Genomic DNA, 15314 nt, shown 5'->3' with positions numbered 1-15314 from the left:
TAAAACATAGTTATAAGAAGAAGAAAAAAAACACTTTTAATCATAGCGTTAATAAACTTGTCAATATTTTGTTAGCCACAATTCTGCAAAATGGATTTTCTGTGCTCATCGCAAGGATAGAACCCAGGGTTTGAGCGTTATAAGCCTCCAAGCTTATCGCTGAGCCAGCGAAGGGCAATCATTGATAACATCAACCGTTATAAAATAAAAATTAGATGAATCACATCTGTTAATATTATGCCATTACGAATCTGTTCTAACATGGGGGATGTCTTTTTCAACCTCTTTCCACTCACCTCCTTTTCGAGTTAGTCATGTCTAATTGTTTCGATATTATTTAAAAGTATGTGCGTCTATTTATATATTCTTAAGTACAAAGCTACCTGCTCTCTGTCCATTAAAAATTCAGGAGTTTGGCGAAAGTCAACTAATGTCAAAAATGTACTATATTTGATATGAACCAGTTTTTAACTTTTATAGTGACAATTTTTAATTCTTAAAGTAACCAGTTTTTAACTTTTATAGTTACCATTTTTAATTCTTATAGTAAACAGTTTCGAACTAGTGTTAGTAAGGATAGTAAGCACTTTTTCAGTTCTGATATTAGCCAGTTTTCAACCATTATGGTAAACAGTTTTTAACCCCTATAGTTACCAGATTACTGATTTGGTAGTAACCAAATCAAATAGTAAATAGTTTTGGGCATTGACAGTCAGAAATTTTTCTCTCTCATGGGAACCAATTTCCGGATCTGGTAATAACCAGTTTTGCGCATTTATATTAACTTGCTTTTAACATTAGAATATTTAATTACTTGAAAATGTAACTACGCAGTTTTAAAAAGTATAAATTCTTATGTAATTTGTCGATGTTTAAATACAGTAAGTTTCTCTTATTCTCTGTCCACACATACGTGCATATTTAATCGCTAATGCCTCTCCAAGTCTACACACTTCAACCTGACATCTGTGTTTATCTAAGGCCTCACACGCCCTCTGTCGGGTGATAGGACGAAGTTGACTCGAGTTGATTGTCATACAGATTATACATCTTTTTAAGAGAGCACGCAGAAGGAAATTACCGAGGTGTTTCCTTGGTAACGGGTAGGGTACGGCCAGTCCTGTGGGAGGTGTTCTTCATGAACTATGTCGCTGGAAATTAATCAGCAGTGCGTGAAAAATATTTTTTTTTCTCTTTCTTTTCTGATTCCCGATGATTACACCGTCGGTAGTAGAGTGTGCCGTAGTGGGTGGAGCTGTACTTTTATCAGTCGCGGGAAATGTGGGTCAAAACACGATTCCTGAGCCCAGACCCCATCAATGGTAGTTCCAAGCTATGACCCCGACCCCTGGATCCTAGAATCATTAAAGGATCGTGTTAGCAACGTCATGAGTTGTAGGGGTCGGATTAGAGCTTGGAACACAAACGAACAATTATTACTTGACGGTTCGTGGACGGAAAAACAAAACTGCTGAACATCTTTTTCAGTAGTTGTTATCGTATCGTCACGATAGGCCAACGTCACGAAGTTTCAATATTCCGTGTTAAGTTTTCGTCATAGTCGGTTCTTGGCTGCTAGTTAACATGTCTGAAATTGAACTTATAAGTGCTGAAACGAATAATAAAGACAATTACGTTTTACTTGTTCATTGGAACGAGCAAGTAAACGACCACCTTGCTGCTGTAAACTTTTCACAAACCCAGCCGTAAACTAACGTGTTGCAAAATAAGTAAATCAGCGAACAGGTCAATATCAGACACTAACCCTAAAAATTTACAAACTGGATTTTAATATTTTCACTGCCGGTGGGGTCCACATATGTAGCATCATTTTGTGTATATTTTTTTCTACCAATTAAAAGACAGATACGAATGTTTGTTACTAGCAAGAAGCGCCACCTGGTGATTCTAAATATTACAGCTTTTAGTTTTCCTGTTTGTTGACATATTTATTATATAATGTTGTCTTCATTAATTCAGAAGTTTATTTTTAAATTTAGTTGTACTCTTTACAACACAGTAGGATTATACTTGATCAGAAATTCGAATAATTACATTGGTTTACTTAATACTCTCTATACTGGCGCTTAACCCTAATTTAATTCTTTCTCTACCGATAACTACATTAGTTAATTATTTACGTATTGGCGATTAACCCTAATCTAATCCTTTCTTTACCTGCAATCAATCGTAACTTAATCCTTTTCCCTACCGACGGTTAATCGTAATTTAATCCTTTCTACTGACAGTTCTTGTTGGAGTCCCTCAGTAACTTAGCCGCAAGCTTAAGGGTTTAGAACGCTGGAATATAACAGCGCAAATATCCTATTATGCAGTTTTCGCACCAAAACTAAGAAGAAAAAAGTTTGGATAGTTACACCATCCGGTGACAAGTAAGCGAAACCCAGAGAGACTGAAAGAAAGTTGTGAGGAATTTAAGAATTGCCAGGTGAAATTGGGTCGTGCTTTAGGGCAAATAATCCCCGTAATATAATTAGAAAGAACAAGATCTTAGGAAGCATTAAAAAAAAGTTCAGAATGTGCTCAGTGGAAAAAAAATAAAATAAGAGGTGAGCAGATGTTGTAATAAAACAATTAAAATAAATTGATTTGTAAATACCATTTATAAAACAAGCCTTTTCATATTTTTCTTAAATCAAATTTTGAAGATTATCAGTCATTTCTTTTCTCCCTGTTGCTTTCAATAAACAGCGAAAAAGAATAAGATTTCTTTTTGCAGATAATCTTTTATTTAGACTGGTTTCTTTCTGTAAACTGTAATCAATTATATATTCCCCCGTGTTTTACTGCAACTACTATCACAATTACAGTTAAGGTGTAATAATAAAGACACACAAAACGTAAATCTGTGATTAACAACTTTTTAATAAATCATCGGAAAAAAATGTAATCAATTAGAGTCGTAATAAATAAAGGACAGTGTCAATATTTATACTCTGGAAACCATGGCTATTTACAATGAGAATAAACAACAACAAAAAAGGGGTGGAAGCACTGGACAAGTGAATTCTGATCACAAGAACCAACTTTGAAGACTGGAAAAGTAAAGACTGTGAAGTATGATCGTCCACAAGCAACAAAATATTTACTACCTGTACAGAAAATAATAATAAAATAACGTCCTTTTCCATACAGTTCTTAGTATCACACTTTGAGAGTAATTTCTTACAATGCATGTATAGAACATTATGTATATATATTTATACACACATACACAGAAAGAGATTGATTGATATGCATTTTAAAATGTTCTACTTTTCTTGTTACTATATTTCTATAAATGTAATGTTTTGAATTGCCGAGGAATAAAAAGAAAAGAATAACGATCATTTTTTCGAAAGTTTATACAAAGAGGCTAACAATACGAAAGCTTTAAAAAGGAAAACCTAACCCAGTATTTTATCTAACACTTGGATTTTAAACTTTTCTTTCAACTTGTCATGTCGACACTGCAGTGCAAGTTTAAAAAAACATGTCCCGCCCTGTTTGACAAGTTAACAGATGAAGAAGAGTAGAGTAGAGTTAAGAGGGTCCTCAAAAGCTCATAGGGACAGCTATAAATCGTTGATTAAAGCAAAGAAAAAAAAAAAAAACGGCGATGATGTGTGTGAGATATATATATATAAACACAAATTTAGGTCTACTCTTTCCGTTGATGTTTTCTAAACAAATCTGGTATTTAACTGAGTTTTCGTTTGAAGAAAGCTGAGTTTCGAAACTCCCGTTTTGTGGTTGTAAATCTCCCTATTCAGCGACTAGCTTCGTAACTTTTTCAAACTCAATACCGTCTTTAAAGTTCTCCTCAACATTCTTGAGAACGAGACATAAAAAAACTTAACAGACATGTGCAACAGCTGTGGTGCCTCCAACGGAAACATCCACGCAAAATGAACTGATAACATTTTCTTTGTAACGACCACCCTTTTTCTTTGTTAACATTCCTCCATGATCAGTAGAAAAGGGGGGGGATAACCCCCATGCCCCCCCACTGCACTTGGTTAGGACTATAAGGTAATTTAACCTACTGCACAAACGTAGACAATTAGGTAAACAGATAACGTAAGAAGAAAAACTTCTAACATATTTAAGTTTGATCTAAAAGGTGTTGAAATGATAAAACCAGCCTCTTTTGAATGTATAAATAGAAGTCGATTATAACTATTTAACCGAGGACAGAGATTCCCAATTTTTTGTATCGAGTATCCTCATTCAGACCTCTGAATTAACGTATATATAATATGTTTAAAAACCAAACAAACTTAAAAGTGGTATATATTCATAAAAACAAATTAATCATTGGAAATAATTCAAGAGTGAGTCATCAGGACACCAACGCTGAGGGCTGGTTAGTTGTAACTCAGACTTTTCTCCAATTTTAGGGCGTGGGGTTCATTTTATTTTCAATGTTTTTCAAAGTTTCTCCTAGGGGTAAACGTATCAAAGATTGGGGATTATTGTTCTAGGGGAACAAAATTTGACCAGAAGCGTATTGAGAAGCACCAGTATTATTTAGGAAAGTCTGACCATGATACAGGGTATTTCAAAGAAGAAGGAAAAAACAGTCGCAAGTGTTCAATGTTTTTTTCCGCCATTTTTCATCTATCCCTTGAACGAAGGTGTTACAAGACCTGATCTGAACACGGTTCCTCGCAATTTAGGAACCACTGTTGTACACTAATCTTAACCAAAGTACCAAACACAGAAATAAAACAACGCGGATTTAAGTTTGGATGATGTTAAGCACAAAGCTACACAATGGGCTATCTGCACTCTACCTGTCACAAGTAACGAAACCCAATTTGTAGCGCGAATTTGATAGAGAAGTGATTTAAACAAACGGTATAACGTGGTTTCGAATCACCAGTACTACATCCAAACTTTACTGGGGTGGGGTATGTCGAAACTCCCCGCGCCTCTAATGAGAGTTTCTTTACAATCACTCTGTATACAAAGTCCTTAAATATGGTTAATTAAGCCTAGATATAAAAATATCTAGTATGTATATCAATGAATGCAGCCTGATGATCAAAACAATAAACACGTGCTTCTACCAAATCATGACATTGTTCATAATATTCGTTAGGAAAACTCATAGTTGACGATAGATTAATCCTAAACAGAATAGAAGTGTCTAGAAAGGAAACCGTGAAGTTTTCTAACAAGTAAGATCATCTTATCACTTCTTATTTCTAGTAAACTTTATATCAAACAAAAGAAGAACACAAACAGAAATGAGTTTTTAGGTTTCTTTTCCACTGTCCTCAAAGAATAAAAAAAATAGTTTGTAAAATAAAAAAGACAAGCTTTTGTAAAAAATAAATTATTCGTTACCCTTGCTTATTGGTATTATAAGAAATCGGGTATTATGTTTCAAATCTATTAAGTTAACTCACTTTAAAGCTAGTCACGTATAGTAGCTAAATAATTCCCTTAAGAGCTACTCGAAGGGTTTTGTTAAATATTTTGGTGGATATCCTTCTATTGTTGTTAAGTATCTTTGTGGTTAGCCTCTTTTTGTTGTTAAGTATCTTTGTGGTTAACCTCTTTTTGTTGTTAAGTATCTTTGTGGTTAGCCTCTCTTTGTTGTTAAGTATCTTTGTGGTTAGCCTCTCTTTGTTGTTAAGTATCTTTGTGGTTAACCTCTTATCATTGATACGTGTCTTTCACTCGGCATCTCCACGCACACAATCACGTCATTACAGGATTATAAACTAGATTTAAAAACACTGCTTACTCTAAACCAATCCAAACCTCTGATTAATTACACGTTTTGAAAAATAAACTTGTAAGTTTTCGTGTTCTGAATGAATGAAACTGGAAAGAAAAAATGCTGTTTTCTTCATTCTGGGCATTTGCCAGCTCACTTATCCCTAACTTCTTCACTCACACATACTTACTGGACAACTGTCTGGCTAATTCAGTGTATTTTAAAAACTTGGAATGAGGGCTTTCTTCCACAAGTGGTGGGGGTGGAGATTCCTTTGTTGGTGTTGTAGGTTCCGGTGAGCCCCCACAGACAGATGAAAATTTCCAAGAAGGACCGTACAAGTTTCCATCTTTAACGAAGTGTACTTTACTTAGATGGTGTCTGTAAGCACCCTTGGAGATAAAGTGGGTGTCACAAAAGGCACACCTCAGCAGTGAATCCGATGCAGCTGCGTCGTTACACGCCCAACTAAACGCTAAAAGAGATCCTTGAGTTACCTGGTTGTTAGGCCTAGTGATGGAAGCATCTGTTTTGTCCAGAAGCTTCTGGAGTTCCTTGAGAGGATGGCCTGATGAAGTTTCTTGTATTTTTTCCTTTTTATTACTCGATACCAAGCAAGATGATCTAAACTTTCGTTTCTTCTTCCTTGGTAATTGTGTGTCTTTCATCTTCTCCGTTTCTGTTTTCACATTGCTGCTGAGAAAGTCAGTATTTTGATTTTCCGTAATCGATGAGCCACACGCACTGGATGTGGGTGTACAATCCGCATCAGGAGCTACTAAAGAATTGGAAACAGAGAACAATACATCGTCTTTACCAAAAGTCGATGTACTGGGGACGCCAGATGCTGATGAGGAATTTATATTGATAGCTATTGCCTCACTAACATTACCAAATGACGCACCTTCAGAGTTACAGAGAGGTGTACCACACGAAGTGGGAATCGATGTGTCACACGCAAAAGCTGATGATGTTATACGTGCATCAGTGTCTGATCTGTCATCAGGGGAGTTTGGTGTACCAAAAGGGCCTGAAAGTTGAGTCATCCGCTCTCGTTTGGGGTCCTTCGTTTTAGAAAGCGATTCTGGAGAGTTTTTGTCGCGTTTGGAAACTGGACTCAGTGAATTAACGGCAGATGCAAACTCTGGCGTACTTCTGGTAGAATGATTCGGACATAGATTGACCTCTGGTGTTTTCCTTGCACAATCCGAGTTTGATTCAATGTTGTCAATAACGTCATGGCTGTTGGTTTTCTCTTCATTAGACGGTGATGACCTGGTTTCTTGGTTAGTGACTGACGACTCTGAGCATGCTGATCTCTGTCGACTCTGATACAAACGAGTCTCGTCAGAGTGATTGTCTCCTGTTAAAGAGTCTTCTTCAGTTATTAAGTGGTCAGAAACGGTGCTGTGAGCCTTCCGTAATCCAAGTAATTCTGTTGATGACGTCACAGTGCCTTGGCTTTTGACATGCCCAGTTTTGGTGGAGTAATCTGGAGAATGCCAAGGTGGGTAGATCTCCTCATCAATCCCTAATCGTTGCAGGATTCCTGTCAAACAAACCCCGATTTTCTTGCTTTTATTTTAAAACTTTTTTCTATTAATTTTTCAAGTGCACTTAATACAGAGATGTTGTCATTTGACACACCACAATCTACTGTTGTCTTACTTTCTTTGACGACTGATTCTGTAGGTTCTTTTTTTATGGTGATAACGTCATCCGCATTTGATACCTCGGCATTAGTTGTCTCAAGCGAAGTTCCTTGCTGCTGACTGCCGAGCTGTCCTGAAGTTTTAACTGACTGAGCGAAAGTTGTGGTGTTTTTTAGTAGATGCTGTGTTTTCGAGCTTTGACCACAACTTTTGATGTGAAATACGAATTCTTTGGCATCTACCTTTTCCCCACATTCTTCACAAGACACTCTTCCTTGCAAGGGTTCTACTTTGGATGCTGAAGAACTCTTTTCTTCGTATTTTACTTGATTAAATTTGTTTAGTTCTATGCGTTCAAGTTCCAGAAGTTTACGGACAGGAAGAGATTTCTTTCTTCTTTCCTTGTTCTGTCGACGACGCCCTCCTCCTTCTGTGATTGAGCGTAATATATGTTCTTTATAGTGAGCGTTTTTCACCATATGATAACTCAACTCTTTAAGGCTTCCAAAAGTTTGGTCGCACACCTTGCAAGTAAGAACAGCATTGAGATGAGGTTGAGAAGCCACCTGGTCCTCCGGAGTCCTCCAGGAGATGAGCTGCTCTTGACTGATGATGTTTATGTAGTGCTGGGTGACTCTCATGTGAGTTGTCATGTCTGCCAGAGTCTTGAACGACTGTCCACACCACATACACTTCAGAATTTCTTTTGTTTGTTCTGCACCCTTACCAAGCCAGATGTCCTGCCCACGCACAAGTTTCCTGGGAAGAGGCACGTGTTCCTTTAGCATATAATTTCCACCTATACTTGATGTTGAGCATTTCAGAGTTGGGGTCGTAGTTACTGGAGAAGACAGGGTGGTGGAGAAAGGTACAGGCGCTTGAATACCGGCCATGCCACAGCGAGGACTGTGTTTCATATGGATTGTCATCTCTGCAAGACTCTGAAAAGATTTCTTACACCAGACACACGTAAAGACATCTTTGTTCTGTTCTCCGCTCCTACTTATCCACTGGTTCTGCCAGGGATTCTGTCGGACCCCTTGTCGATAACCATCAGACTTAGTCAGGGGCTGGCTTTCTAGGGAACTGTCGGTCACAACAGTCACTAAGTTCGTAGTGGGAGACTGATTCTTGATCACCGAATATTTCATACCAGTAACTGGAGAACTTAAAGACGCTGTATTGAACGGTGAGCTTGAAACAACAGATCTATATTCGACAGGACTTAGTTCACCATTCCAAATAGAAGCTCGGAAATGTGGATCGACATTCTGGTCAGTTAACTCTGATGTAGTATCATTCCATGGACTGTTGGATTTGGTCAAACGGTTTTCCGAATGCCTCATCTTGGTTCTAGTTGGACAGACAAGTCCAGTGGTGAATCCTGAGTGTTCGGACTGTGTTCACTTTCGACTGGACTAAAAGGTGGACCGTTCACTAAGGGTTCTACAGAGTCTTCTTTCTTCAAACTAAAGTCCAGTGGGCCATCCTCATCCATTACCTTAGAAGAATAGTTCAAATCTTCCGACACGTCATCACGACCTTCTTTTAACATTATCTCACGATGTCCCCTTCGTTGGAATGTCACTAAACGTTTATCATTCGTGGTTCCTGCGCTTTCTTCATCAATGGTTTTCACTGCAACAATTGGGGAAACAGAACCAACATCCAAATCGGGTTCACTCTGGTCACCTGTTTCCTCGTCAGTAAGCTGTTCGGATACCACTATATGACCGGCAGAGGGAGCTTCAGATGCGGATTCATTTTTTCCGGAATAGCTTTCTTCCCCTGAAAGGAAAATCAACATCTTTTTAATGGGAACTAAGTTCACAATTAACTTATTTTAAAATAAAAAATACCGAAGTTAAAGGCACGAAAATATCGAAGGAAAATATTCATCAAGTTAACAGATGCTAACAAAGACAGATACGCCATTTTTAGAAACCACTAAACAAAGGAAAATACCCTACAATTAAGATTCTACATTTTCCTCTGTGCAATTATCTTGTAGTATTGTACTTCGACAATAAAATAAGCCAGTGTTTGGTCAAGTGCCTACACCACCATTAATTCTATCAAAATTAGAAAACTATTTTACTTTCGTTCCTTACCATATTGTACATAGGTGGCGCTGTACATTTTTACAGATGCAAAATAATGAGGATTTTTTAATCAACCAGTGAATGCACAGTGAGGAATGAGTAAATATAAATGTCCCTTACTTAACATTGGTAAATGTACAGTATCAAAATAACTGTCTGATCAGTAACATTGGTAAATATACAGTATCAAAATAACTGTTTCCCATCTGTAACATTGATAAATGTACAGTATCAAAATAACTGTTTCATAAGTAACATTGGTAAATGTACAGTATCAAAATAACTGTATCTCATCTGTAACATTGATAAATGTACAGTATCAAAATAACTGTGTTAGTATAACCATTCTTCTTGTTTTTACCTTTATCTGCTTGTTCCCCGATTATTCTACACTGTCTCTTTTATTACGTCTCCACCCAACGAGCTTGTGACGTTGAATTTCCGTTTAAAGAACATTAGCTATGCCCACGTCTGTACTTCTAGCGATTGACAATTGGTGCCGGATCATTACCAACATCATATTTTATGGTCTGCCCACCCCTTCGTACGACAGGTTTGTACACAACGCTGATGGGGGGTAAACGCGCCGCGATACTAGGTCACCACGACGTTCTCGCCCCCTATAACGACTGCCTGATGTCAGCATTACAGGCAGTACGCAAGGTTGTCTGGAAGGTTTCCTTGGGGTGGGGGTGGAAACACGTGCGACTCTGGGAGTCGAGAGTTTAACACGTTTATAACAAACTTGTATTAATTAATAATTCTCTTCTAACATCGGGTTTGAATCCACGTTGAGCTATAACACAACCTTTTCTTCTGTTTTCTTTTTTTTTGGGGGGGGGGAGTTAAGCTGCACCTTCCCCGACACAACTTTCATCTCACATGACGGGAAAGACTATACAATATATTTATGTTTAATTTCATCATTTCATAATGTTTAATGAACACAACACACCCCAAAAGTTGTTCCTAAGCCTATTTTAGTCGCATTTTCCCATGTTGTTCCTAAGCCTACTTTAGTCCCTTTTCCCACGTTGTTTCCCGATTAATGATTTAAGCACTTGATTTGATAACTGAGATATCATCAACACACAGACCCTTGGTAACGTGCTTTCACAAACAAAGTGTTGTTCAACTCCCGGACAGTACTGATACACACGAGACATAAGAACTGTTTGAAAGCGCTTGGGTTCTCAGGTTTCTTATCTTAAGAAACACATACTAGTAAGTCAGCATTAAATCGAATAGGCTAACAATTATCACCACTGTAAGCAGAATTCTAACCTCTCTAAGAATATCTTAACACGAGGCCTGGTATTGAGCGATAGGTCTCGTCGGTAAATATAGTGTGGTTGACATATTGTTATGCATTCTTATTTACTTCCTCTCCCTAAATTCTTAGAATTAAATATATACAGTGCTTAATTTGTAAAAAAAAAAGAAGAAAGAACCAGATCCCTGTTGACTGAGGCTTGTGGGGCGGATTCAAACGTTATTATGACTACAATTTGAAAATGGAGGGTTGGGGAGCTGGAAGAAAGTAGTGGCGTTGATTACATCAGCCAGATATCTATTCGAAATGCAACCGAGGCAGATTTAAAGTTAATTATAATGTTTCTGCCTTTAGATAAAAAAAGAGAAAAACCCAAATTCGAATTGCTTGTTGTTAAGCGAAAAGCTACACAGTGGGCTATCTGTGCTGTACCCACTACGTCTAAAGAAACCCGGTTTTTAGCGGTGTGAGCCCTCGGATTTACCACTGTGCCACTGGGGGGGGAGGGGGACCAAATTAGTAGAAATCCAGAAAGACGCGACAAAAATATCGGTATCCGTATTTAATCGTAAGGTTAGTTCTTTAATTGCACAAATAATCTGTACTTTCACATAAAAAAGGACAAAAATCTGATTTCGTCCTCTGTCTTGGAAACAAGCATGTTTGTAAACAAGAATATAAATTTCGGCAGCAGTTTCTTTTTTAACAGCTGGCTTCACGGATCGCATGTCACGTGGCCTTGCTCATCGTGTCACCATATGATGGATGCTTCTTATTTCGTGCTAAAACAAAACCTAAACCTGCTTTGAAACAGGCTCTAAGAGTTCATGGCTGATACGTCAAAAGGTCTTCCCATACCTAAAAGGATTGCCACGTGTACACTGAGGTTTTGGGATTCATTAGGTAGAAAAGACTACACACACAAAAAAAGGGAAGTAATAGATTGTTGACTGCTGATTTCCGAGTGTTCTGAAGACGCATCTTCGTGTAATAGATTGTTGACTGCTGATTTCCGAGTGTTCTGAAGACGCATCTTCGTGTAATAGATTGTTGACTGCTGATTTCCGAGTGGTCTGAAGACGCATCTTCGTGTAACTGAGTGTACTGAAGACGCATCTTCTTTATGTTACGACTTTAACGTAATTAACGATCTGATGTTATAAGTCTCACAAATATATACCCATATTCGATCTGTCCGGGAAAACCATTACCAGGCCGCAGTTAGTGCCTGGACTGAACTTAGTAACACACATCCGTTATTGTAACACTATAGAAACAAGTAGCAGGTTACGTTAGTGCCAGGAGCGACGTAAATCACACATATTCCATTTAAATATTCTGACAGTTACCGAGGTATTATATATCAGCTATAATCAGTTGTATTTAGTTTCTAAATCACGTGTTAACCTACAGCCTTATATTTAGTTTCCTAGACCACGTGTGGACCTATTGCCCCTATTTGTTGACTATCTGTGACCCTACAGCCCCCTATGTTTGCGATCATCTATAGAGTATACGTTGCATGAAAGAAAGTGTATATGGATACGGCCAGGGACTTAAGATACTTTTTAAGTACTAAATTGGTACCTCCCCTCCCCAGTCTTAACGATTGCACTAAACAGATTTAGGCTTAGATGTTGCCAAGATTTTGCTGGTTCACAGTTAGGATTGTGATCCATTACTGTTCCACGACGCACCACAGTTGTTGCGAAGTGGTTGGCTTCTGTTTGGCGTCAAAGCATTCAGTTGTTGTCACAATTTTTCAATTCAATCGGAATTGAGAACTGGATTTTTGAAGGGCGGGATAATTTCAACACTTTCAATTTTCAGCTCCTTCTTGTTGCCCTAAGTACCAGTTACTGATCAAAGCAGTATGCTGTAAATCACTGTCTTGCTAAAAACCAAACCCCTGGCCAATAAGATGGAGACCGCTTGAACATGTTCTTACTGAACCTCTTTCCAGCTTGAATTGCTCATGGCGAACGGATTCTTATCCTAAAAATTGTCATAGAATTTCCAAAAAAAGTTTAGTTCATACAGTTTTGTTCCGTTCTTTAACCCAGTTCTTTACTGCACACATTATTGACTTTCCATTCAAAGTTCCTCTGTCATTTTGTGGTTTTTAAATTTAATAATTTAAGATAAACTAAAGAAATGAGGTTATTTTGATAATTTAAGATAAACTAAAGAAATTAGGTTATTTTAATAATTTAAGATAAACTAAAGAAATGAGGTTATTTTGATAATTTAAGATAAACTAAAGAAATAAAGTTATTTTAATAATTTAAGATAAACTAAAGAAATGAGGCTATTTTAATAATTTAAGATAAACTAAAGAAATGAGGTTATTTTGATAATTTAAGATAAACTAAAGAAATAGGTTATTTTAATAATTTAAGATAAACTGAAGAAATTAGGTTATTTTAATAATTTAAGATAAACTGAAGAAATTAGGTTATTTTAATAATTTAAGATAAACTAAAGAAATGAGGTTATTTTAATAATTTAAGATAAACTAAAGAAATGAGGTTATTTTGATAATTTAAGATAAACTGAAGAAATTAGGTTATTTTAATAATTTAAGATAAACTAAAGAAATGAGGTTATTTTAATAATTTAAGATAAACTAAAGAAATGAGGTTATTTTAGCATACAATGCCTGAAAAAGAGTGAGAGGAGAAAATGGTTATTAATTCATCAAATATAGAAATGATTAATAACAAACAATTAAGGACAAAAAGAGAAAAAATACGGGACTTGAACCGGGGATCCCAGTGGACATCAACTTGCAATGTTTATTTCGTGATTTACTGTTGTTTTTTTTATATATATATATCTACGCTGTTACTTCTATTAGAGACTAAAGTTTCTTATTAATTGATGTTTTTCATGGCTTGATTTTATCGTAATTACACATTTTATTAGTGGTTTATTTTTGTTTTAGCAAGTTAAACAGTAAAACAATAAAAACCGGTCACTGTCGGGCCTATCTAAAGACATGTACTGGTGATTAAAAATCCTAAAAAGTTGAAAATAGAAAACAAACTCAGAGTAAGATAATAAAGGTGTTTTTTTTTTCTTCCTTTCTTTTTTTTACAAACGGATACACAAATTGAGTTCTGTGGCTACAAGGCGTGGCTTGGGTTTGACAGATGTATCATGTGTAATCTTCGGTGGCAAGTTATGTGATGTTTCGTGTAACACTCAGTGACAGGGACGTCACATACGTCAAGCAATTTGTTCGACTTTCCAGGACTGGATATTCTCAAGGTGAGAACAGGAAATAGCTGTTTATTCGTAAGTTTTTTTCGTTTCTTATTTACGCGCAAAGCTGCTTGTCTGTTGACTTTGGGAGGTTCTCATTTTAATGGTGAAAAACACACCGTACTCTGAGATTGTGTATAATCTGTTCCGTATTGTACTCTCAATATAGTGATAGTTGTCAGGAACACGGTATTGGTATAATACACACACGTTACAGTTGTAAGGATATTGGTATAACACACACGTTACAGTTCAACTGTAACGTGTGTGTGTTATACCAATATCATGACTCAGGATATTGGTATAACACACGCACGTTACAGTTGTCAGGCTATTGGTATAATACACACATGTTACAGTTGTCAGGATATTGGTATAACACACACACGTTACAGTTGTCAGTATTTTGGTATAACACACACACGTTACAGTTGTCAGGATATTGGTATAACACACACACGCGTTACAGTTGTCAGGATATTGGCATAACACACACACGCGTTACAGTTGTCAGGATATTGGTATAACACACAGACACATGTTACAGTTGTAAGGATATTGGTATAACACACACACGTTACAGTTGTCAGGATATTGGTATAACACACACGTTATAGTTGTCAGAATATTGGTATAACACACAGACACATGTTACAGTTGTCAGAATATTGGTATAACACACACACGTTACAGTTGTCAGAATATTGGTATAACACACAGACACATGTTACAGTTGTCAAGAATGACATATCGGCTTAACATATGTTTTATAAAGAGTATTTATAAACTGTTGTTTCTTTTAAAGACTGATGAACAGGGCTACGAATGTTCGTTCTCAAAACTCCTTTATGAGCCGTTATTGAATGTTTGGTTTAATTGGGCTCTTGCATTAAACGTTGAGCATCCAACTATCCGTCATGATGTCAGCGTGGTTCCTAACACTGATTGGACAGAAGCGACCAATCCAGGCTGGACGGATGTTAAGCCTAACCATACCTAACAAGCAGTTTAATTGCTTTCACGCCTACAAAGTTTCGTTGATTAATCATATTAGAAAAAAAAAGGCCGTATATTCTACTGTCATTGAGTTGCTTAACAGGTGTGTACTTTTAAAATGGTACAAAAATTTTACAACTTAAGTAAACTTATACACACATGGTTCGCGGAATGACAAAAGGTCAGCAAGTTTTGGTGCTGCAACTCAAAGAGGATCTAACTTTGGACCATTCTATACACAACACGTCCCAATCGTAGCTTGGTCACAATCAAAGCTGAACATAAAAAATGAAGGTTAA

The 15314-nt window shown here is 36.9% G+C and overlaps 1 protein-coding gene across 1 annotated transcript in view; it reads right to left on the bottom strand.

The window, feature by feature from the left end:
- Positions 1-3633: 3633 nt before the first annotated feature.
- LOC106465899 (protein tiptop-like) overlaps positions 3634-15314 on the bottom strand; it is a 47400-nt gene continuing 35719 nt past the window's right edge. Inside the window, 2 exon segments of the mRNA XM_013926137.2 lie at positions 3634-7290; positions 7293-9168. Coding sequence (XP_013781591.2) covers positions 5905-7290; positions 7293-8726 — 2820 coding nt within the window. The 5' untranslated portion in view covers positions 8727-9168 and the 3' untranslated portion in view covers positions 3634-5904.

Source organism: Limulus polyphemus, unplaced genomic scaffold (genome assembly GCF_000517525.1).
Source record: "Limulus polyphemus unplaced genomic scaffold, Limulus_polyphemus-2.1.2 Scaffold2089, whole genome shotgun sequence".
Lineage (NCBI taxonomy): Eukaryota > Metazoa > Arthropoda > Merostomata > Xiphosura > Limulidae > Limulus > Limulus polyphemus.
The sequence above is the reverse complement of the archived record's forward strand: the minus strand, read 5'-3'. Positions and strand labels throughout refer to the sequence as shown.